Source organism: Pelophylax lessonae (genome assembly GCF_965119305.1).
Source record: "Pelophylax lessonae genome assembly, chromosome: 1".
In the NCBI taxonomy this organism is placed as follows: Eukaryota; Metazoa; Chordata; class Amphibia; order Anura; family Ranidae; genus Pelophylax; species Pelophylax lessonae.
This window is the reverse complement of record NC_138768.1, coordinates 729,446,746-729,470,541: the sequence shown is the minus strand read 5'-3', so window position 1 is coordinate 729,470,541 and position 23,796 is coordinate 729,446,746. Positions and strand designations below refer to the sequence as shown.

Below are 23,796 nucleotides of genomic sequence, written 5' to 3'. Positions count from 1 at the left end.
GGACGAAAGATCTGCCGATTGTACGCGTGTTAGTATGGTGCCTCCGACAGATGTCTGCGCACAATCCGCGGACAAAAGTCTTTCGTGCAAACATGAAAATTTTTGTCTGCGGACACCAGAACGGACGATTGTTCGCCTGTCAGTACAGAATTCGGCCGACAGACCGCAGATTTGCAAGACTGGGCATGCTCAGAAAATTAAAAACACAGGGAAAGTTAACCATTACATGACATCACTTCTGCAGTCAGCTGAAGTCTGCAGACAAAATTCTTGTGCTGTCTTTGCACTTTTCAACAGACACCGACATCCCGGGGAGAAAAGAGGAACATTTGTATGCCGACGATCGGTACGTGTGTACGGGGCTTAATTGTCTTTAAAATCCTTGATGAAAAAGGTAGTCTATACACAAAGGGCATGTGCTGTGGGGCGCTAGCGGCTGCTGTCCCCCGAGTTGAGCCAGCTCTGTTTGAATACAAGAAAGAAGGAAAGGGGGAGAAGCGCAACCTAAGTGCAATATTGAAACATAGGATTTATTCTCAACGGTAAAAAAACACTCACTAGATTAAAATCAAAAATACGCTTATCGTATAGAGTAGTATCCGCCACTTGTCTCTGTCCTGAAGGTGCAGCCTGAATCCAGACGGCTGGGGATGGAGGAAGGACGAATGGGAACAATGTTGGAAGCCAGGTCCACGCCAACCAACTTGGAATGCACTGGCGGATGTGACCTCACCAGGAGAGGAAGAGGGGGCTGGAGAGTTCAGGCTATGTGCTCGGAGCTCCCTGTTCCTTCTAGAGGCCTTTAGAAGGAGCAGGGAGCTCTGAGCGCAAAGCCTGAACTCTTCAGCCACCTCTTCCTCTCCTGGTGACGTCATGTCCGTCGATGCGTTCCACGTTTATGGCGTTGACTTCTTGGTTTCCAAAAAGGCGTCCATTCCTCCTTCCCTGAACTCCAGGGATCAGGATCCAGGTGGCACTTGCAAGACAGAGACAGTTGTTGGATACTACACTATATGATAAGCGTGTTTACAATTTTAATCTTGTGAGTGTTTTTTACCGTTGCCAATAAATCCTATGTTTCTCTATCCTTCATTGACAGACGCAGCCTCATATCTTCTTGACCATTGGGTTATGCTTATCCCTTCGGGAATAGGACACCAAGCAGGAAAAAGCTTTCACCACGCCTAAGGGGCTGTCGCTGCGGGCATAACCCCACACCCTCTGCTACACCCCTCAGTTTGTTTCTGCCTAGTTTAGGAGTAGGACCTAGTTCCCTGCTGGGACTTAAGTCTTAGCTGTTTTTTTTGGGAACCTTTTTTTTGGATATTAATAATTTTAGGAGAGTTCCTCGAGAACTACAAGCAACAGCCGGCTGGGTTTCGGACTGGATAAGATCCTTAAGGTCTCCCAGCCTGGCCAGCGAGCGTGAGCAGGTTATAGTCCAGCACTAGGCCTCGCCCCGACAGAGCCCCGTTAGACAGGGACGAGCCTGTCTCGCTGGGACTTGAATGACCTGGAACGCCCTGAGTCGCAGCGTACCCCTTGGCTGACAGCACCCCCATCCCCGGGTGGGAGGTGGTCTGTTCGGAGCGACGCTCATCTGATATCGTCGTATGGTGAGTAAGTGTCCCCCCAGTTCTCTGGCAGTCTCAGGGTTGACGTGGGCCCCCTCCTCGGAATAGTCAGACCTTCGGGTATCTCTCAGTTCCCCTGGCCTCTTGGGTATATCAGGTCCCCCCTCAGCTGTTTCCCCCCATCCCATAGGGCGTACAGGTTTGTACCTTTGGGGGGTGGATATATTGCGGCCACTATGGTGGTTCTGCGGGGGGGGGGGGCATTTTTCTGGTGGGGTCTCCTCCTGGGGACCATCCAATGCCTTGGTGCGCCTTGGGGGTCGCCATTTAGCTGTAGACTTGCTCTGCATTTATGTTGAAAATTTTCATTGTAATGCATGGGCAGCCAATTTCTTAAAATTCCCCGTAGGAATGTATGGGGCGGCCATTTTCTTGTAGTCCACGATGCTGGACAGCACAGGCAGACTTTAGATACTCTAGGCATGACCCAGGTGAATTTCACTTCCTGTGTCAAATCGTTGCATTTTGCTGTACAGATCGTTTCTGCAAGTCTCCTGATCGGTTTGGTAATGTTTTTTTGAGGTCTCTTGTGGGTTTCCTCACACACACTGCTGACAGATTGTATTAGGCTGGGACTTGCAGTACCACTATAGCAGAGGTGCGATCGCCTTTTTTTTAACTTTTTTAAAGCGACACTGCATTTTTTTATTTTCAGTGTAAATGGAGTCCCAGGATAAAATTTCACCTGCAGACCCTCTCAGTGTGGTTGTGGAACCCTCTGGGTCGCAGCCCATATCAGATTTTACAGCAGTCTTGAAAAGCCTGGTATCAAAAGTGGATTTAGTGTTAAAAAGTAACGCTAGCCGTAAGCACCCTTTGCCTTCGCCTCCTTCTTCTGTATCTTCAGATTCTGAGGCAGATATGGCCGCCATAGACACACCTTACCCTGGTGGCTCTGTGTCATCGCATTCTGGTGGCAAAGATGACCTATCCTTGTCAGCCACTGCGCGGGAAAGTGCATTGGTGGAAGCACTTATAGTTTCAGTGCGTGAAACTTTAAAAATGGCAGATGAGTCTACAGTGTCAGGAACGCAGGTGTCTTTTGGCACCTAGAAAATCCCAGAAATTGGGCAAAGTGTTTCCCTGCCTGCAACTTTTTGACAATATTGTCAATGAACAGTGGGGGCGCATCAAGCACATGTTGGTGGGGCCTAAACGTTTTAAACGCCATTATCCCTTTGCAGATAATGTTTCCACTCGGTGGACCGTGCTACCAAAAGTGGATCACCCAGTTTCCAGACTGAATAAGGCTACTGTGGTCCCGGTGAAAGAGTCCCCGGCGTTTACGGATCCTGTTGATAGACAAATTGAGTCTCTGTCCCGCCATTTACATGTGTTAGCGGCCTCAATATTGAAGCCAATTTTTGTGACCACCCTGGTGTCACAGACCGTCACTGAATGGGTGAAGTTACTAAAAGGTGTTTTGGCAACAGAACAGCTCTCCCCTGGGGCTGATTGAGCTCATGGATCAAATGGCTCAAGCCCTGCTGTATATATGTGATGCATTGCTGGAATGCGGCTCCCCTGGTGGCTAGAGTGTCTGTTGTGGGGATTGCTATTAGACGCATTGTTTGGTTAAAAAGCTGGTCTGCAGAGCAGGCTTCCACAAAGGCTCTTTCTGACCTTCCCTTTACAGGGGAGAGGTTGTTTGGTTCCTCCCTGGATGAGTTGATCAAAGGCCTTATGGGTGGGAAGAGTACTCTTCTACCTCAAACCTCTAAGGGCAAGGCACCACGTACTAAACTGAGGCCTTCCTTTACTGCTCATAGGTGGCTTTTTCGTACCTCCGGGTCGCAAGAAAAAGGAAAGCCATTCAGGTCTTCTGGGAGTTTCAAGAAAACATGGCCAGGTAAACTGAAGCCAGGCAAATCCGGATCTTCAGACAAATCCTCGTCTGCATGAAGGGGCGTCCTCACCCGATTCTGGGGGGGACGTCTTTGCTTCTTTCCGGAACCATGGACTTCCTTGTTTCAGGACAAATGGGTTCACAAACTGATCCGATCAGGGTACAAGATCGAATTCCGGTCTTGACCGTAGGACAGGTTTTTCCCGTCCAAACTGCATCTGTCTCCAGACCGTTTGAGGGATCTCCAAACAGCGGCACAAGATCTGCTGTTGCAAACGGTGATTGTGCCGGTTCTCTCCCAGGAACATTTTCAGGGGTTTTATTCAAACCTGTTTACTGTGCCCAGGAAGGAAGGCAAAGTACGTCCAATCCTGGACCTCAAGGGTTTGAACCGCTTTGTTTGGGTGCAGAGGTTTCGAATGGAGTTAATTCGCACGGTAGTAGCGTCCCTACACCAGGGAGACTTTTTGGCCTCCATAGATATCAAGGACGCATATCTACACTTTCCTATATATGCTGGGCATCATCGGTTTCTCCGTTTCGCTATAGGAAAAGGGCATTATCAATTTGCGGCAGTACCCTTTGGTCTCGCCTCCGCCCCCAGGATCTTTACCAAGGTGCTGGCCCTGGTGTTGGCATTATTGCATCAAAGAGGGATTTCGGTACTGGGGTACCTGGACAATCTCCTATTGAGGGCGGACTCTCACTCAGCCCTGTTGAGTGACTTGGCGATCACTGTCCGAACACTGCAAGAGTTCGGTTGGAACATCAATTAAAAAAAATCCGCCCTGATACCTTCAATGAGACTGAACTATCTGGGTCTGACTCTGGATTCTGCTTTGGCGAGGATCTTTCTTCCCCCAGACAAATTGCAAAAATTGCAGGGGGCAATCCTTTTGCTGTTGGCAAACAATCTGTCATCCCTGTGTAGTTGCATGTGGGCCCTGGGTCTGAAGGTGTCGACCTTCCAGGCGGTCCTGTTTGCTCAGTTCCACACGAGACCCTTACAAAGGGAGATTCTCGTAAAGTCGAACAAGAATCCAAAATCCTTGGACACTTTGATTCGGTTGAGTCGCAACAGAAAGTCTGCTCTTCTGTGGTGGCTTTACTTGTCTGCACTACGCCAAGGCAAGTCCTTCCTTCCGTTGTATTGGACGGTGGTAACTACGGATGCCAGCCTGTCAGGCTGGGAAGGAGTGCTGGGGAGGCTCTATGCCCAGGGATCCTGGACGGTGAAAGAGTCAACGCTGCTGATAAATATCTTGGAGCTCAGGGCGATAAAGCTTTGCCTGAGTCATTGGACAGTTCGTCTGCAAGGTTGCCCGGTCCGGATTCAACCGGACAATGCCATGGCTGTGACGTACATCAATCATCAAGGGGGCACCAAGAGTGTCTTGTCGGCCCGGGAGGTGGCCGAGATCCTGGATTGGGAGGAGAAGTTTGTCCCAGCCCTCTCTGCTGTGCACATCCCAGGTGTGGAGAACTGGCAAGCGGATTACCTGAGTCCTCAGATGTTGGATCAGGGGGAGTGGTCCCTCCACCCAGAGGTGTTTCACCTCCTGTGTATCCGGTGGGGAACACCCGATGTCGACCTGTTTGGTTCTTGACTCAACAAGAAGGTTCAGAGGTTTGTAGCCAGGTCAAGGGATCCTCTGGCCGATGCCACCGACGCACTGGTGGCTCCTTGGGTTCAGTATTGGCTGATCTTTGCCTTTCCTCCGCTGACACTCCTGCCAAAGCTTTGGCACAGAATAGAGATGGAAAGGATTCCAGTAATTCTGGTGGCCCCAGATTGGCCTCGTCGGTCTTGGTACGCAGACCTGGTAAGGTTGGTCGCCGATGCTCCTTGGAGATTTCCTCTCAGAGAAGATCTGCTGTCTCAAGGGCCGATTTTCTATCCTGCTTTACAGCCGCTGACTTTAATGGTGTGGCTGTTGAAAGCCAGGTGTTGAGGAATAGAAGTCTTTTTGACTCTGTGAATCCTACACTATTGAAGGCCAGGAAGTCTACTTCCAGAAAGATCTATCATTGCACGTGGAAATCGTACATTTCATGGTATGAATTGCTGAAAGTGTACCCTCGCTTATTTTCAGTAGCTAGGGTTTTGGCCCTTCTTCAAAAAGGGGTTGAACAGTGTTTGGCTTTGGGCACTATCAAACGCCAATTGTTGGCTTTGGCTGTGTTTTTCCAACGTCCTTTAGCTACGTGTGCCCTGATTTGCACTTTTATCCAAGGGTTTTTTTCTTTTTAAAGCCCGTGGTGTGTGAACACACTCAAAGACTAACACCAGGTGTATAAAAAAGTGCACACGCGCAAACTTTTATCCAGGGGTTGCGTCACATGGCGCCTCCAAGGCGATCTCCGTTACCTCCTTGGGATCTGAATTTGGCATTATCTGTTCTTCAAAAACCTCCTTTTGAGAACATTAGGGAGATTCCCTTGCTTACATTATCTCAGAAGGTTGCCTTCATGGTGGCTATCACTTCTGCCATGCAGGGTGTCTGAATTGGCGGCATTGTCTTGCCGTTCACCTTATCTGGGGGTCCATAGAGATAAAGTGGTACTTCGACCTAATCAGTCATTTCTTCCTAGGTGGTTTCTGATTTCCATTTAAATGAAGACATTGTGCTGGCTTCACTCTGTCCTAAGCCCAAGCATTCCAAAGAAATTGCCTTGCATTCTTTGGATGTGTTTCGGGCAATTACAGTTACTACTGAATCTTTCAGGAAATCGGACTCACTTTTTGTCCTTAACGAAGGACTTCGTAAAGGTATGGCTGCGTCTGCTGCGACCATATCCAGATGGATCAGGCAGACAGTGGTTTAGGCTTATTCAATAAAGGATCAGGTCCCTCCTTTCCCGGTGAAGGCGCATTCTACTAGAGCGCAGAGTGCCTCTTCGGCTTTTCGCCATCAGGCGTCAGTGATGCAAGTTTGCAAGGCAACAACTTGGTCGTCGGTCCACATGTTTTCAAACTTCTACAAGCTAGATGTGTTGGCATCTTCGGATACCTCTTTTGGCCGCAAGGTTTTGCAGGCTGCTGTTTAAAAGAGATTTTTCTCTCTTTGAGGGTGTATGTTTTTTCCAGGTGAGCTCCAGTTGTTCCTGGTTGAACTCCTTGTTACCTGGTTGGCTATGTTTAGCCTCGGGAAATTGCGTTCTTCTTTGTGTTTTTTTTTTCCCACCCCCCATGCTAATACTGCTTTGGGACGTCCCAATGGTCAAGAAGATATGAGGCTGCATCTGTCAATGAATGATAGAGAAAAATTGATTTTTTACTTACCGTAAAATCCTTTTCTCTGAAGTTCATTGACAGACGCAGCACCCGCCCCTCTACTTATGAGTGGAATGGGGTTGTTGTCTTCTAAACACTGCTTGCAATGAAACTGAGGGCTGTAGCAGAGTGTGTGGGGTTATGCCTGCAGGGACAGCCCCATAGGCGTGGTGACAGCATTTTCCTGCCTAGTGTCCTATTCCTGAAGGGAGGAGCATAACTTAACGGTCAAGTAGATATGAGACTGCATCTGTCAATGAACTTCAGAGAAAAGGATTTTATGGTAAGTAAAAAATCCAGTTTTTAATACTGCACTTAGGTGGCACAACCCCCTTTCCTCCTTTACAGTTTTACTAATGACAACTGTCCAAGAGATAATTGATCTCACTTCATGATGGAACTCTTTGACAATTGAGTGAACAGGAAACAGGCATAAAACACTGGGGTTTTAGCAATATTGTATGTAGCACTTACCCCCGAAAGGGCCGCTGATTTGTTCTGGGTCCTCCTCCCAAGTTAGTGTAGCAGCAGCCAGGCACACAGCACTCTTTTGGCTCGATGAACAGTCTAGGGTTTTTTTTTTTTTTTGTAGATTTCATGCTGATCATACTTGGATATGGATGTATGGAAGCTGTGGAATACTCCAGTAGGACAGTATAAGGTTAAGAGGACACTTCACTATATCAAAGCTTCTTAGCACGGTCCTTCTAAGGACTACAGCGCTAAGACTCTGTAGGAAATGTCTGGATGCAAGCAGGCACCAACTCCAGTGCTCAAAGATTGGACTAAGATAGCAGTAACATATAGTCACTACGATCCAGCAGCACTCATATCTGTACACACAATGTCCTTGGAGCTGTCTGCCACCCAATTTCCATAGGTAGGTCCTTAATGAGAGACAAAAAAGACCCTTGGTGGAGTTCCTTGAGTAGGCTCAAAGATTCTCAGGAAATAGCCAGGACCTCGATGAACACATGCAGTATTTTAGCAGGGCTGCTTGGAAGTGCAGCAACCTATCAGGATATCTGGACAAGACTGGGCATCTCCAGGCTTCAGACTATTTATGCTCACTCCTAGCCACCATATTTAGCTGCTAATTTGCTTCATCCAGCCCACTACATTCCACCAGAAGACAGGGGGAAGCAATCAAACCTTCAGCCGGTGAAACCCAGAACAGTCCCAAGCAATCACACACTGCTCCACTGATTACAGACGAGCCAAAATAACTAAATTTACCTAATTAGCCTAGCAACCTTTTTTGGAGGGTACTACATTTTCCACATATTCGTTGTATATTTTGAAAAGCTAAAAAAAATAGTTTTGGCTTTTACTACTTTGAAGTCACGGGCAAGGAGCAAGTACGTGCATACCAAGTACTTCAGGTCAGGTACTGCTTAGCACCAATGTTGCTTATAGGGGTACAAACAGAAGTCCTACAGGAAGGTACACAAGCCGAAAGTCACAGTGTCTATTTTTGGGTTGCAGGTAGTCTATACATCTCCTCTGAATTGAGGAACCTACAAGAAATACAAAAAACAGAAAGTTAAAAAAAAAAAATACAGCAAGACAGTGATAAACCCTTGGTACAGAAAAATGAAATTAATACCACACTCTGTTATGGGGTGCAGTCCTTTCACCTCTGCCCCACAATTCACCTTGGTTCACCCTTCAACCTATGGATAAGGAATTGCATGGTGAGCAATGTTGCCCCGAAGTAATATGTCAGGCTTGCATGCAGTGGTGCAGACGCAGGCAAAGAAATAGACATTTGCAGCATCAGTGTCTATACAGTAGTAGTGCAGTATACAGAGTCTATGTCACTACTATTCAAAATCAAAAACGCTTCCCTCTATTTTGTGATAAATATGATTAAAGGAGAATTATTGCCAAAGTTCTTTTTTTCCTACTGCTCCTGCGGGCTTAAGTTTGCTGTCGGCTGGCATCACTAAGCCAGTCCAGGCTCTGGATAGATCCTGACTTTAATTTTGGGATCCACCCAGATGCCTGACCGCCAGCTGGCTCAGTCACTCCACTGAGAGCCTGAGCCAGTCACTCCCACCCCCTACACAGCCCGGTGCTCCAGTGAGTGCTGGAGCAGCAGAACAGAGAGCTGGTGACTGACAGTCACCAGCTCTCTGCTCACTGAAGATCGAGACCTGAGCCTTTGATCCCTCAGCTCTCAGAGTCTTACAGGCTGCGGTGGACAAGTGAGTATGTGTGTTAATTTTAATTTAAAAAAGTCAAACACATAACACAGCATAAAATCAAACAATCATTTGGATGGAACCTCAAACCAGTAGAGGTTCACAGTAACAATCAGGTAACATACAATTGAGTCAACAGTGGCACATCTGTAGAAAACAAGTTATGCAGTATAGTAAAACCCAGCCAGATGCAAAGGTGTAAGGGCAAAGGGGACGAAGGGGTGCGACTGTCTCAAGATCTGGCCACATTCCCTGCATCATACAACCCAAACTACAGTAAATGTAAAGAAAATGGGGGGAAGTCCCGCCACCATCCGTCCCCCTCCCAAGGGGACTCCGGGAATGCTAAGCTCCTGACCAGGCTGAGGTCTCCGAGCACCAAAAAGGTTGCGAAACATCCGGAGACCTCCTCCTGGGTCCAGCTGAGGGGGATTCCCAGACCGACACCCGGGCACCCCACCTTTCCGTAGAGGCAGCTGAAGTGACCCTCAGGGTCTGTCCCTGAAGGTACAACCAGCATTTGCAGATGGGAGGGGGTAATGGCAGCATGCCAACCCAACTATATAGCCACCGGTCAGCGGCTGAGACGTCACAACACAAAGACACAACAAGAGGGGAAAAGAAGAAGTGGGGGTGGAAATAGAGCTAGTGTAGGAGATGAGGTTGCAAAAGGAAGCAGTCACCGGGGGAGTCTAAAAGCGAGCAGGGAAAGAAAAAAATCCAGATCTAGCTACAATGTAACCCCAAAATGTTGAGCCCACGGCTCCCAGATACTCTCAAACTTGTGTATACGATCTTTTAGAATCGCAACCATCTTTTCCTGGGCCATGATCCAGGAAATGTTCCTGGTAGCAGCTTGAAAAGAGACTGAAGGCTTTTTCCAGGCTCTGGCCAAGGTGAGTTTAGCGCCCAGAAGGATAAAAAAAAACCGAGGAAAGTGAATGTCTGGGAGCCTTGAGAGCGAAAATGTGTAGAAAAGCTACCTGAGGAGTTTGTGTAATCGGAAGTTTAGTGACCATTCTGATGAGGCTAAATACTTTGTTCCACCAGGTATGTAAAAAAGTGCCCTGGTGGTGGCATCCCCGGAAACATAGCGAGGAGGAACCTGGGTACATAATCGCCAATCTGGTAGGTACCAGATACCATCGAGTCAGGATCTTGACGTTAGCCTCAATGAGGGTAACCTTCATCATCCCTTTGAAGGACCTATGAAAAATCTTATGCCAGTCTTTCAGCGGGAACTCCAACTCCAGATCTCGCTCCCATCCAAGAGCATAAGTAGGCTTATCTCTGGTCTGCGTGAGGGCTGCATAAATGAGGGAGATACCCCCTCTGATATCTTCTGTTTCCGAGCACCATCGCTCGTAAGAGGTCAATAAGTGGCGATTGGGGTTTTGGGCCCACAGCGATCATAGGAAATGTGTGAGTTGAGTAAAGCGGAACTTCTCGGCATGGGGCATCTTAAGTTTGGATGTGCAGTGAGTTAAGGATAGAGGGCCAGTGGATGACAATGTGTGTTAGTTTTAAAGACCATACTTCACTTTTAATAATCAATGATGTGCATGGAACGTGCATATGAATAATAAATTGTATGGATGCAAGGGGGGTGGGTGAATCTGATCAACAATGGGCAGCATTGAGCACGAGCACTGACAGGCAGGAAGTCTCTGCTGAAATAAAATAGTTCCGCCCACTGTTCTTTTTTTTTTGCCAATGTGAAGCGGTCAGCACAATCGCCACTCTATCCACACAAGGGTTAGGAGGGGACTTGTCAGCCTAGAGCAGCCACCAATGTCTGTTCCTCCTAACAGGAAATGGCAAAAAATAAAGCCATCTGAATAATGACTCTGAGGATTGATGAAATGAGAATGCTGCTGCTAAAAGGAAAATACAGTTAACATTACAAAAACGTATATTTTTGCCTAACAGATTATTAAAGATAGATTTTGCTGGAGTGGGACTTTAAGAAACAGTTCACTTTAACCACAGGGTTCAAGAGAGAGACATTGTTGTAAATATAGCTGTGGCCTCTAACACTTACAACCATCTAAGGCTGCCAATCAGGCCCTTTGTTTGCGCAATTCTCACGTGGAAATGAGTGACACACATTGGGGAAGTCGTTTTATTTGCATGGGCTATCCTATTCGTGATTGTCGCCCCACAGAAGGTCAGGGACCAAATATTGGCCCTGAGCCAGGAGAAATTGTATCCTTGTGTTTTTCTGCAATTCTTGTGGGTTGTGCCTGGCGACAGTCGTGCCAAATCATGCCATGTTTGTGGTGCCATTTATGATCATAGGCCCCTAAATGCGTATTGCCTGTTTTGCCGTGATTTGGAATCGCAAGCAGAATCATAGCAATTCTGCCTGCAATTTCAAATTCCTCATATGTGAACGGAGCCTCAGCTGTCTTTGCCTAACCCCTTCTGACTGCATTCCTATTGACATCCCAGGCTCAATCTGATTAACATGAAATCTGATTTATGATGTTGGTTAGATTTTTTTTTACACAGCACTCAGCCCTGCAAATGTAAAATGTACAGCATGCCCATTTTCTTTTCAATCAGTTTTTATGCATAATGGTTCAGTTTAATTTTTTTCTAACAGAAAAACGCATATGATAGGGTACATTTTTTGCATAAATGTGCGCAGCCTATTGCATTAGGGTATGCACCCAAATGTTTTAAAACATTAATTGGTGTCAGTAGAGCAGTGGATTTTGTCAGTAGAGCAGTGGAGTTCTCAGTAGGGCAGAGGTTGGTGTCAGTAGGGCAGTGGACGGTGTCAAAATTTTTATTATTTCATTCTTTATTTTTTTACAACTTTTTTTAGGGCTTTAATGAAATATCAGCAGGGGGAATCTGTGCCACACAGGGAGATTAGGGTGCCCAGGCACACCCCCGGCGCACGCCTATGATTTTTTGTAATGAAGGTATTATTCCATTTCAAATGCTCTAACTTACCCCAGACATTTTAACTGTCCTCCAAGTAGATCACATTCCATCAGCTTCTGCCCCAGCTGTACAGTCTGGGGAAAGAGAAAGGTCAGCAGGAAAAAGGGGAGGAGAGCAGACAGATGTCTTGTCAGCTCCCTCCCCTCTACCTGGCAGGTAGCAGCACTCGCTTTGCTGGTCCCAGGTGCTTGACGTTTGGGATACATGGTGAGGGTAAGTGGTGGGGAAGCTGGTGTGCGCATTGCTAGGGGTGTGTGGAAGCGATCAGGTGACTGCAGAGCTGCTGGATTGCTTCCATCTGACAGCCAGTCAGAGATACACACATTGCTGCTGGCTGCAGCCCCTGGCCCTGTGTGTAAACACCCCCCCCCCCCCGCTGTCAAGTCCGTACGACATATGGACCTGGCAGTTAAGGGGTGAAGTCACTCCCACTGTTAAGCGCAACCCAACCATGACAATTGTTTGTTTGTTTTTTTGCTCTATTCCATGGCTTCCTGGGTGTTTCATAATTCTATTCATGCTCAAATTTTGTTAAACTGTTTTGAATTTATTGTAAAGCCAGGCAGATTACCTGCTATGGGAATTGTTATTTTATAAATTGTTTATATAGTTTAAATATCAATTTTTTTTATAGGAGTTTGTCATATTTTGGGTTGTCTGTAAATTTTCCATGTTTTGTCAGTAAAAAAGTTGTGGAGGGTTGGTAACCCTGGCGCTTTTCCACATTTGACACCAACCATGTTACAAGGGGTTTCTAAAGACCGCGTGCTATCAGTCTTTTGTGCAAAGCTCTGATTGGAATTCATAGTCTACCAATCAGGATCTTCTACAAATAAACAAATAAATAAAAGAAAAATATAGAAAAAGAGAAATATTGTTATTCTTTTTCACTTTAGGGCTCTTTCACATGGGCGTTCCGTATGTTTCCGTATATTCATCCCATCCGTTTGTGGATGAAAAACGGACATAATGTATCTCTATGTAAATACGGATGTCAGCGGATGACCATCCGCTGACATCCGTTTTTCGTCCGTTCCGTTCAGTTCAGTTTTTTGGAACGGAAGAGAACCCTATTTTTTCTTCCGTTCTAAAAACGGAACGGACGCAAAAACGGGAGTCAGTTGTGTCATCCGCTGACATCCGTATTTACATAGACATACATTATGTCAGTTTTTCATCCGCAAACGGATGGGATGAAAAACGGACATACGGACCGGATGACACAAGTGTCATCCGTGTCTGTTGCAAAAAAAAAAAAAAAGGACCTGATCGGGCAAAAAAAACTGAACACCCGTGTGAAAGAGCCCTTAAAGTGGTTGTAAATCTCAGATGTGAAATATGAACAAAGCATATCCCTCTATAGTGTGTACTTATCTCAACTGAGAGCCTTAAGTGTAATTTCTGTTTGCTGCTTTGTTCCTCTGCTATCAGCATAAATCACTTCTGATAAGTTTTCCTGACACCAAGAGAGAAATGGTGACAGGGGAGGGATCTCCAGCTGATTGACAGCCTCAGCTCTATTCCTGCGTGCTGTGCAGAGGGGGGTGTCCCATTTCCTCCAATCAGCTCTCAGGGCTCTTCTCACTGAGCTCTGCAGAGTGCAGTTTCAAATCTCCACCCTCTTTTTTCTGAAATCTCAGACAAGCTTATGAGTTCAACACTTTAATAGTATGTGGAGAAAAGAAGGCTGCAAATAAACAGGTACAACATATGTAGGAGGATTTGTTTAATCTCTGTGTATCACCTGAGGCCAGTCACTTCACTAGGTATATGTAGGGGTTTACAACCACTTTAAGCCATAAAGATGTCCATTTGAGCCTTTTTGCCCACCAAAATGGTGACCAAACCTATTGCCACAGAAGTCCCATTTTTTTCTGATAAAGGTTACATAAAAAATATAGTCTATAATAAATGTACACACATTATTTTCATCTGTTAAAAGATGGAATTTAAACATTTAGTAACACTGTGTTGCTATGGCAGATGGGCAAGTTAAATATAATTTCTTAACAGCGAAACTGGGGGGATAAGAAGGCTGGCAGCTAAATATGGAGCAGTATGTCTAACTAAAAGTATATTCAATAAACGGGTCATCTGAGACTAGACAACGGGGGCGTGTTAAGGAGAAGGTACCACTTTAATTGTAGTGTTCAATATCAGAAAGGCTGTACTGAATTCTACCTTGGATGTACTGTGTGTGGTAAAGAAGACACAATGATAGGGCACTTCTAAGAATATCCTCAGCATACCAAGAAAATAAGGAAGGTGGGATATACACTATATTACCAAAAGTATTGCCTTTACACGAACATGAACTTTAATGGCATCCCAATCTTAGTCCATAGGGTTCAACATTGAGTTGACCCACCCTTTGCAGCTATAACAGCCTAAACTCTTTTGGGAAGGCTGTCCACAAGGTTTAGGAGTGTGTCTATGGGAATGTTTGACCTTTCTTCCAAAAGTGCATTTGTGAGGTCAGGCACTGATGTTGGACGAGAAGGCCTGGCTAGCTGTCTCCGTTTCTAATTCATCCCAAAGGCATTCTATCAGGTTGAGGTCAGAGGACTCTGTGCAGGGCAGTCAAGTTCCTCCACCCAAAACTCGCTCATCCATGTCTTTATGAACCTTGCTTTGTGCACTGGTCCAAATCATTTGGTGGAGGGAGGGTTATGGTGCGGGGTCGTTTTTCAGGGGTTGCCCTTGGCTCCTTAGTTCCAGTAAAAGGAACTCTTAAAGCATCAGCATACCAAGACATTTTGGAAATCCGACTTGTATCTTAGCAGACTTCTGGGAAAATTGGTGAGCCAATCACACAAGCAGGAAATGATGTTTCTGGGTTCGTGGTCAGTATACATTCTGTGTACAGAACAGCTCCAGGTAGCCATATTGTATTGCATTTTCAGAAATGACAGCGTTGCTATTGTTTTTCCCCATGAAATTGGAGTTACCCTTTAAGATAAAAATCCTTCTGTGTGCAGCAGCCCCCCCCCCCCCCCTCAGCCCGCCCTAATACTTATCTGAGGTCCCTCGAGATGCAGCGATGTTGCAGGAGTGTCTTGGCTGCCTGGGACTCCCCACCTCATTGGCTGAGACAGCAGTGCAGCACCATTGGCTCCCGCTGCTGTCAATCAAAGTCAGTCAGCCCATGAGGAGAGAAAAGAGGCAGGCCGGGCTGGGCTCCATGTCTGAATGGACACAGAGCTGCGACTCAGCTCGGGTACCCCCATAGCAAGCTGCTTGCTGTTAGGGCACTCAACAGGAGGGAGGGACAGGAGGGTCAGTGGGGGACCAGAGAAGAGAAGGATCTAGGCTGCTTTGTGCAAAACCAACTGCACAGAGCAGGTAAGTATAATTTTAATTTTAACTTAATAAAACGAGACTTTACAATCACTTTATTCCGAACTGAATTGCCATGTACAGGGATGGGGGGACCTGGCCGCAGGGCAGAAGGGCTTGACACACGCCCTGTATTGTATACAATGATACCTATTTTTGGGGGCGTGTGTACAACACCCAAAGTCTGCACCCGGTTAAATATTTATTTGTAAAAATATGTTTAACATAAATGTGAAAAAATGTTTAATTTATTGTTAAAAAATGGGTTAACATTATAAACTTTAAAAATAAAAAGTAGAAATGTCATCATGTTCAGCCAGTAGAAAGACTTCAGGGTTGTATTTTAGACCCCCAAAATCTCGCTGATTACCCTCTACTGTTCTGGATTGTAGATAAAATGATCTGTGCTAGTTTATAATGTGCCCTTTATATTCGGACTCATTTTTATTTTTATTTTACAGTGTCCATGAATAATATTGGAGAAAAAGGTGAGTTAAATCTTTTGTGATTTTTTACAATTATAGGGTCAATGGGATTTGTCCAATACACATCTTATGGTAATCTGACAGAACATGTGAATTGACATTGCTTGTGGATTGCGGCCATTGCGAGGGGCCACTTGATGCCTTTACTGTTATAAAACTTCAGACCACCCCCATTTTTTAGAAATAACCTCATTACCTTTCCAACTCTTGGATGATCGCTCTGTATGTGCATCATTAACCTGGTGAAAGACAATGCACAGCATTACAATATTGTCAGGCTTTGAAATTCCGCCGACTATTTTATTTTTAGCTGGTCTGGTATTAGAATGCAATTGTGTGCCCTCCCAGCATCCTCCAAATGATAGAATGATGAGCCATTATGCCCTCATTGGTATACAACTGATGGCCCATGCTCTTGGCCAAAATTGTTTGCTAGTTTGGGCTAAAAAATATAGTTATTATTTAAATATATTTTTATTGTTTCACCCACACAAAATAAAATATTTTTAGCACCAATCTTGTGCACACTAAAAGTTTTTTGTTTTGAAAATAAACAATACAGAATTTTAGAACTGTCATGTGTTTACTCCATTTCTCGACAGTATGCCTTTCTAAGTGTAAAAAAAATTACTTTTATAGTTCAGAAAAAAAGAGAAAAAGGAAATTAGGTGAAAAAATAAGGTCAGAAACCATATTTTATAAAATATTTACCCTCATTTTTTTTCACCTAAATATCTCTCTTCATTCTTTTTTTTTTCATTTGTAAATTATTTTTATTAGACTGTAAAGGTAAAGTTACAAAACAGAACAGCCGGTGCTCAGTACCAATGTTAAGGAGATTTACAGGGTAAATCAAATAACTACAACTCCAAGCATAAGACTCAGGAGCTAAAAAAACAATCTTCCCTTTCTTCTCTTCACTTTTTTTGTGAACAATATGATTAATGTCTAATTGAGGATATGGTGAACACATATTTTTTTTTCATATACTCTGTTTAAATAAATAATAATTTCCTTTGATATACACATATATTACCAAAATTATTGTAATGCTTGCCTTTACACGCACATGAACCCGTGTTCAATATTAAGTTGGCCCACCCTTTACAGCTATAATAGCATCAACTGTCCTCAAGTTTAACCACTTGCCGACCAGTCACGTTGACTGTTCTGCGGTAAAGTGGTTCGTTATCGTCTGGCGACGTAGACCTACGTCACCAGACATTCCACTTACTGGCCTGGACATAAGACAGCAAAATCCTCCAGTGGTAAAGTGGTTAAGGAGTGTGTCTATGGGGATGTTTGACCACTCTTCCAGAAGCAAAATTGTGAGGTAAGGCAAGAGAAGGCTTGGCTCGCAGTCTCCACTTTAATTTATTCCATAGTTGTTCTATCAGGTTGAGGTCAGGACCAGTCAGTTTCCTTCACCCCAAACCCACTCATCCATGTCTTTATGGACCTTGCTTTGTGCACTGGTGCACAAAAATGTTTAAACAGACACCATAAGAGTTCCAAAGCAAGGGCCATAAAGACATGGATGAGCGAGTTTGGGGTGGTGGAACTTGACTGGACTGCACTGAGAGAACACGTTTGGGATGAATTAGAGCGGAGACTGGGAGCTAGGCCTTCTTGTCCACATCAGTGCCTGACCTCACAATTGTACTTCTGGAGGAATGGTCAAATATTCCCATAGACATACCCTTAAACTTTATGGACAGCCTTCCCAGAAGAGTTGAAGCTGATATACAGTAGCTGCAAAGGGTGGGTCAACTCAATATTGAACCCTACAGTCTAAGACAGGCAGGCATCCCAATACTTTTGGTAATATAGTGCAGTGGTCCTCAACTCCGGTCCTCAGGGCCCACTAACAGGCCAGATTTTAAGTATTACCTTGGGCAGATGCAGACTAGAGTACTACAATCACTGAGCAGCAAATGATATCACCTGGGATGTATTTCAGTTATCTTGCAAACCTGGCCTGTTAGTGGGCCCTGAGGACCAGGGTTGAGGACCACTGATATAGTGTATTTTCCCTTTCTTTACTCATATGTTTCCTTCCTTTAAAATAACTCACTGAATTAGCCACACGTATTTATTGCTGGTGTGTAAGAGTCATGATCAGTGAGCCTCTGAACGTTCCACCTAACCACATGCTAAATGATGTTACCGGTACTGTACAGGTAGTATAGTTGTACTGAGGATACATCATGAAAACCTACATGATATCAGATGGTATGTACCATAATGGAACCTAAACCATGCTTCTGCAACCCAGTACAGTGGAAAGATTAAAAATGTTCTTTTTTTTATTTGCTCAGAGTTTGGCTTTAAGCCAGAAACAGCCAGGTAACTAGATTTTTCATAAAGAGGTCAGCAATGGAAGCCTATAATCTCTGGCAGTGCAGTTTCCCAATCCAGTTACAAGGCATTAACAGTAAAATGAAAATAGATGACACAGCTTTGATAAATGCACAATAAAAATGTAACTCACAAAGCTAACATAGAATATAGCTTCTAATAACATAATTGATACCATCATGTGCCATTTGCACAGTTTTGTCTGAATATTTTCATCATAAAAGGTAGAGCTGATTTGGTGTTCTGCATGTTTCTAATTGTGGCTGTGTAATCTCTGTGAACAGATGTTGTGGAATTAGCAGCTCCTACAGAATAGCTGTGGCGAATCTGGACACAGCATTGTAAGCTTTTTACACAGCTGTCTCACAGGTTCACGTTCTGTAAAGTGGAATTTTGGAGCTCAGGTGCAGATTAACCTTATTTGCCTACTGTAATGATCAAGATAAAATTAAAGTAAACCTGCCACAAACAATACAAACTGGGCATATAAAGAAAAGTACATAATTGGCTTTTACTTTCAATGAAAACTGCATGTCAAAATGACCAATAGATTCCAAAATAGACAGCCAAACGTTTATACTGGAAGATCGGCCATGGCGAAGACCGAAGAGGACTTAACCTTTTCTGTAAAAGGCAAGCCTGTTTCCATTCCACCTTACTTCCTAACCTCCTTATTGATACCTAAAGCTATCCGTCACTTTAAAGGACCATGGGTAGGCTCATACATGGTACAGTTTTTTTCATTCAGCTTGCCGGCAGACATCTTACATCGGAACTAACGTCAGAGTCTTTTTTATTTGATTGCGGGCATGCATAGCTCAGTGTCTGTGTCCAGATGCCTACACTCTTGTACATGCATAGGAGTTATGTTATCCTGCACCTGCCAATTAAGATGGCCGAAAACCCATGCCTGGAAGAAGCTGGGCAGAAGATGCAGGAACCAGCTAGAAACTCTGTGGACATTGAACCACTGGAGCTAATGTAAGTATCTCACACTTTAGTTCCATTTTAAAACCCAACTCCAGGCTATACTGTATGTTCCCCTGGATGTTTTTTTGCTAAAAATCGTTGGTTGCAATACTTGCCTGGAATCCAGTGCTATCCCCCACAGTAGCTTTTTTTTCTCACAAGATGTCCTTACCTCCCCCTTCTTCCTTAGCAAATTGCCCTGCACTTACAGTGTAATGTTGGAGAGGGCAGTGAACATGTCATCATATTAGTGCTTTTCTCTGCATCATCCAGGACAGCCTACCACTGGGAGAAGACTAAGAGGAAGAGGACACCAGAAGACGTGTGATAAATGCTAGAAAGCAAACAAAAAATCTGGTGGTGGGGGAGGCCAGAATTGGGCATTAAGATGCCAACACACACCCCGGGTCGTTCTCCTGGAGCTCTGGGAACCTGTTACTTCTGGCTATAAGTGCAGGCTACTATGTTGTCACATCGGCCCCCCCCCCCCCCCCCATCCACTGTCAAACCACACCCTCACTTACTTAAAATCTTAATGTAAAGAAAGAGCAGAAATTCTGTTAATTTTCTTTAAGTGGAGACAATGAAAAAATAGCAACCCCAGGTATAGTGTAACCTTTCTTAAATACAGCACAAAGTCAATGAGGCTAAAGCTGGCCAAGATGGCACAAATATTGTCTCATTCCTGTTGAATCAGCCAAAAGTCAGGCCATAAATAACTCTGCAAGCACCCCTAATAAAACAAAATTTGATGTAAAATTGGGTGGGAAATTATGATCCCGTTGGGGTATTTGGTAAGCCAGGGGTGCTGCAGCTGCCTGAATGCAATAGCAGTCAGTGGAGACTTTTCCATTCATGCCGATGGATAGGGGAACCAACTGATTTTCTTAAATTCAGAAAATCAAGTTGTGTATAACTACCTTAACAAGTCAGCAAGATAGATTGCTATAGATGGTAGGAGATAGTGAATGACGACTGTTTGGCACATGTGATTGTTCAAAGCACACTCAGGCGGTCTTTGCAGTTGCTTAGTCTGGAACAAGCTCAGGAGGGGAGGAAATGCTGGGAGACAACGGACAGTTGTGCTCAAAAGACAAGAGCGGCACAGTTCATGTAATCAGTTTATAAAAATATGCTTTTATGTTCCAATCATTATTATTTATGTATTTATCATAAAAAAATAAAATGCCTGTGGCCACCTTAAAGTGTGTCCACACTGTTTTATAGATATGTATGGTTTGTTTGTTTTTTTTCTAATGTAGGATTGCGTTCTACATCTTGCCTACTGCCAGTCTGTAAAAATCAAGCTGTAATATTTCATAGGATAAAGTAGTCATCTAACTGCCTTGCCAGGAATTCGCTCACGAGGGCATCTGAGACAAGGGGAGTGGTCAGTGGACTAAACAGAGTAACAAGGGGGTGGGGTCTATTTTGGGAACACTCATACCAAATAATGACCAACCTCACACTAACGCCTATAGAGTATGTGCCCCGCCATTGTAGAAGGAAACTGGAGATGTATAATCTGTGCAACCCTGCACAATTTTAGCAGATATACTTTTTTTTAGATAGTACAGCTTTATATTCATTTGGCAGCACATGATCTGGCTATTGGAACCCAAATGTTTAAAGAACAGTACACTTATTTTTTACCTTTTCCTAGAAAAAATTGACACCACTAATTAGTGAGTATTAAAGGTACAGATAAATGTCGTCGACCGAGTCTGAGTTTGCCTCGGATCCAGCTCCTGAGGTGTACTCCTCCCTGGCCCAAGTCCAGAGGGAACTAAATCTGCATGTGACCTCCGCTACCCTGGCAGGGGTTGGAGTGCTCAAACCTAGAATTTTTGAGAGTGGGGACAAGAACGGGAGACTCCTGGCTAACCTGGTGGCGGACTCTAAATTACAGACAGTTGTTCCCCTTATTCAAAGGGAGGCGGGTGATACTACTTCAGATCCGGATGCCATACTGGCGGAATTCCGTGAGTATTATGAAAAATTGTACTCTGTGCCGGCCTACCTGCGGGATGTGGTGGACCTGAGGTATCTCGAAAATGTGTCCTGGCCAACGCTGTCTGAGGAGGAAGCTGCCTTCTTAGACGCGGAATTCTCCCTGGAGGAGGTTGAAGAGGCTATTCGCTCTCTCCCTCCTGAGAAGACCCTGGGCCTGGATGGCCTGCCGGGGATTGGTACAAAATGTATATCTCCTGACCTGTATATATGACCTGGCCCCCAGATTGCGCAGTCTCTTCGGGGCTTGTCTGGAGGCTGAGGCGCTGCCTGACTCCTTATTGCAGGCTCATATAGTCCTGATTTTGAAACCCGGGAAGGACCCCACGTTATGTTCGGCATACCCGCTGATTTCCATTCTTAATTACGACTTAAAAGTCCTTACTAAAATTCTCGCCACCAGGTTGATGAATGTGCTCCCGTTCTTAGTTGACATTGATCAGACTGGCTTCATGCCGGGTAAATCAACTGATATTAACATTCGCCGGGTATATACACATTTACAGGTCCCAGCGGAGGAACAGGGTCAAAGGTTCCTGGTGGCGTTGGACCTTGAGAAGGCCTTCGACTCTGTCGCTTGGCCCTACCTTGGAGAGGTACTCCGGTCCTTCGGGTTTGGCCCTACTTTTTGTAAATGGATCAGTATTCTTTATAGTCAGCCTCAGGCCCAGATCAAATTGGGGGGGGGGGCGGGTGTCCCCTGCCTTTCGCATTAAGCGTGGTACCCGCCAGGGTTGCCCACTGTCGCCGGCGTTGTTTTAGTTGGCGGTGGAGCCCCTGGCGAGGCCATCCGCGGGTCGGGGGGGATCCGGGTGGGGTCCCTGGAGAAAATGCTAGCGTTGTACGCAGATGACATCATTCTGTTCCTTCGGGACCTGGGACCCTCTCTCCGGTCTGCACTGGACCTGCTCTCGCGCTTCATCAAGATAACTGCCTTCATAGAGATAACTGCCTTCATCAAGATAACTGCCTTCATAACTGCTCTCGCGCTTCATCAAGATAACTGCCTTCATCAAGATAACTGCCTTCATAGGGCTGGCAAACAGGAAAATGTAATAGGCATTGCTTTGCGGCAAAAAACGCTGTAAAAAAAATTGCGTGCCTTTGAGGTCACAAAAGTGTGAAAGGGGCCTTCAGTAATCAATGTATAGTATTTCCCCTTCAATGCAGAATGACCAGCGTGCCCCCTTTCAATGCAGAGTGACCAGCGTGCCCCCTTTCAATGCAGAGAGACCAGCATGCCCCCTTTCAATGCAGAGAGACGGGCGTGCCCCCTTTCAATGCAGAGTGACCAGCGTGCACCCTCTCCGGCCTCCGGGTCGACTGGGACAAGTCTCTTCTGCTCCCGGTTGGCGCGGACGCCCGAGCGCAGGCGGATCCCTCTCTCCCCTTATGCTGGATGGACAGGGTCAGATATTTGGGAGTCAATATCTCCCCTAATGTGCATGATTTTTGTGAGCTCAATCTTTATCCCCTTCTACATTCCTTCAAGGACAGACTTAAGGCATGGGCGAATCTTCCATTGACATTGATTGGGAGAATTAACCTTGCCTAAATTAAATTACTACCCCCTCTCCTATATATTCTGCGCCAGTCCCCAGTGTGGATCCCGAAAAGGGTGTTTAAACAATTTCACTCACAAATTACCATGTTCTTGTGGGGGACTCGACCTCCACAACTCCGCCTGTCCGTATTGCAATGTCCCTGGACTCGTGGGGGTCTTGCCTGCCCAGATTTTTTCATATATTTTATTGCTGGCCTGTTGACCCACACCCATAACTGGCTTATATCTGACTCCACCAATTCTGCAGTGGCACTTGAGGCAGCCCTTCTTGGGTCATACGATGCACTGCGAAATGCCCTTTTCTGGGGCCCTAGGGCCCCGTATCCCATTACCATCTCTATGAAGACAGTTATCAGGACTTCGTCACTAGTTTCCCCATATACAAAATCTGGCCCCAATCGGTTTTCTCCGAATTCCCCCTTGTGGCGGAACCCAGAGTTTCCTGAATTTTACCCCATCCCGGATCCGTCTGTATGGGCCACTACGGGCATTCGGCAACTGTCCCACCTATGCCAAGGGGACAACCTTATGACCTTTGATCAATTGAAGGCTAAGTTTACCCTGCCCAACTCCTACTTTTTCAGGTTCCTGCAGCTCCGCCTTGCCTTCCGGGTTCAGTTTGGGGGCCCTCCTGACTTGGAGTTGCTCCTCCAAGACAAGGATCTTGAGAAACCACTCTCCTCCATTTACAGCTCCTTGTTGCCTAGTGTCCACGAGTGTCTGGGGGGGCTGCAGGAGTTCTGGGTGGCGGAGGTGCCGGAGCTGGACTCAGAGGATTGGGAGGACGTGTGGGATTATCCCTTCACACATCTGGTTTCCTCCAGAGACCGCTTAGTACAATTCAAAATACTTCATAGGTTCCACCTCACGCCTTCTAGACTACACAGGGTGTCTCCCGATATCCCCAACTCTTGCTAGCGCTGTAATTCTGACGCCCCCTCCTATGCTCACATGATCTGGCACTGTCCGTCCCTGCAACAGTTTTGGTCTGCGGTTCTCGGCTTTATTACCAGATTGACTACCATTACTGTGCCATCTGGGATTGAGACCTGTATCCTAGGGCTTGTGAATGCGTTGGCTCACACTGTTGCTACTCGTACCTTGCTAGGGCTCTCCTGCTCTTCTATGCTAGAAAATTGGTGGTGATGCGTTGGAAGGATATGC

General features: G+C 45.5%; 1 protein-coding gene across 2 annotated transcripts in view; it reads left to right on the top strand.

Moving 5' to 3' along the window:
* Positions 1-23,796, top strand: part of ZDHHC2 (zDHHC palmitoyltransferase 2) — a 172,902-nt gene that overhangs the window by 43,130 nt on the left and 105,976 nt on the right. The window contains exon 2 of one of the 2 annotated variants that reach the window (XM_082243043.1): positions 15,708-15,734. The exons of the other annotated variant lie outside the window; for it this stretch is intronic. Coding sequence (XP_082099169.1) covers positions 15,708-15,734 — 27 coding nt within the window. The remainder of the gene's footprint in view (positions 1-15,707; positions 15,735-23,796) is intronic. 2 annotated transcript variants of the gene reach the window in all.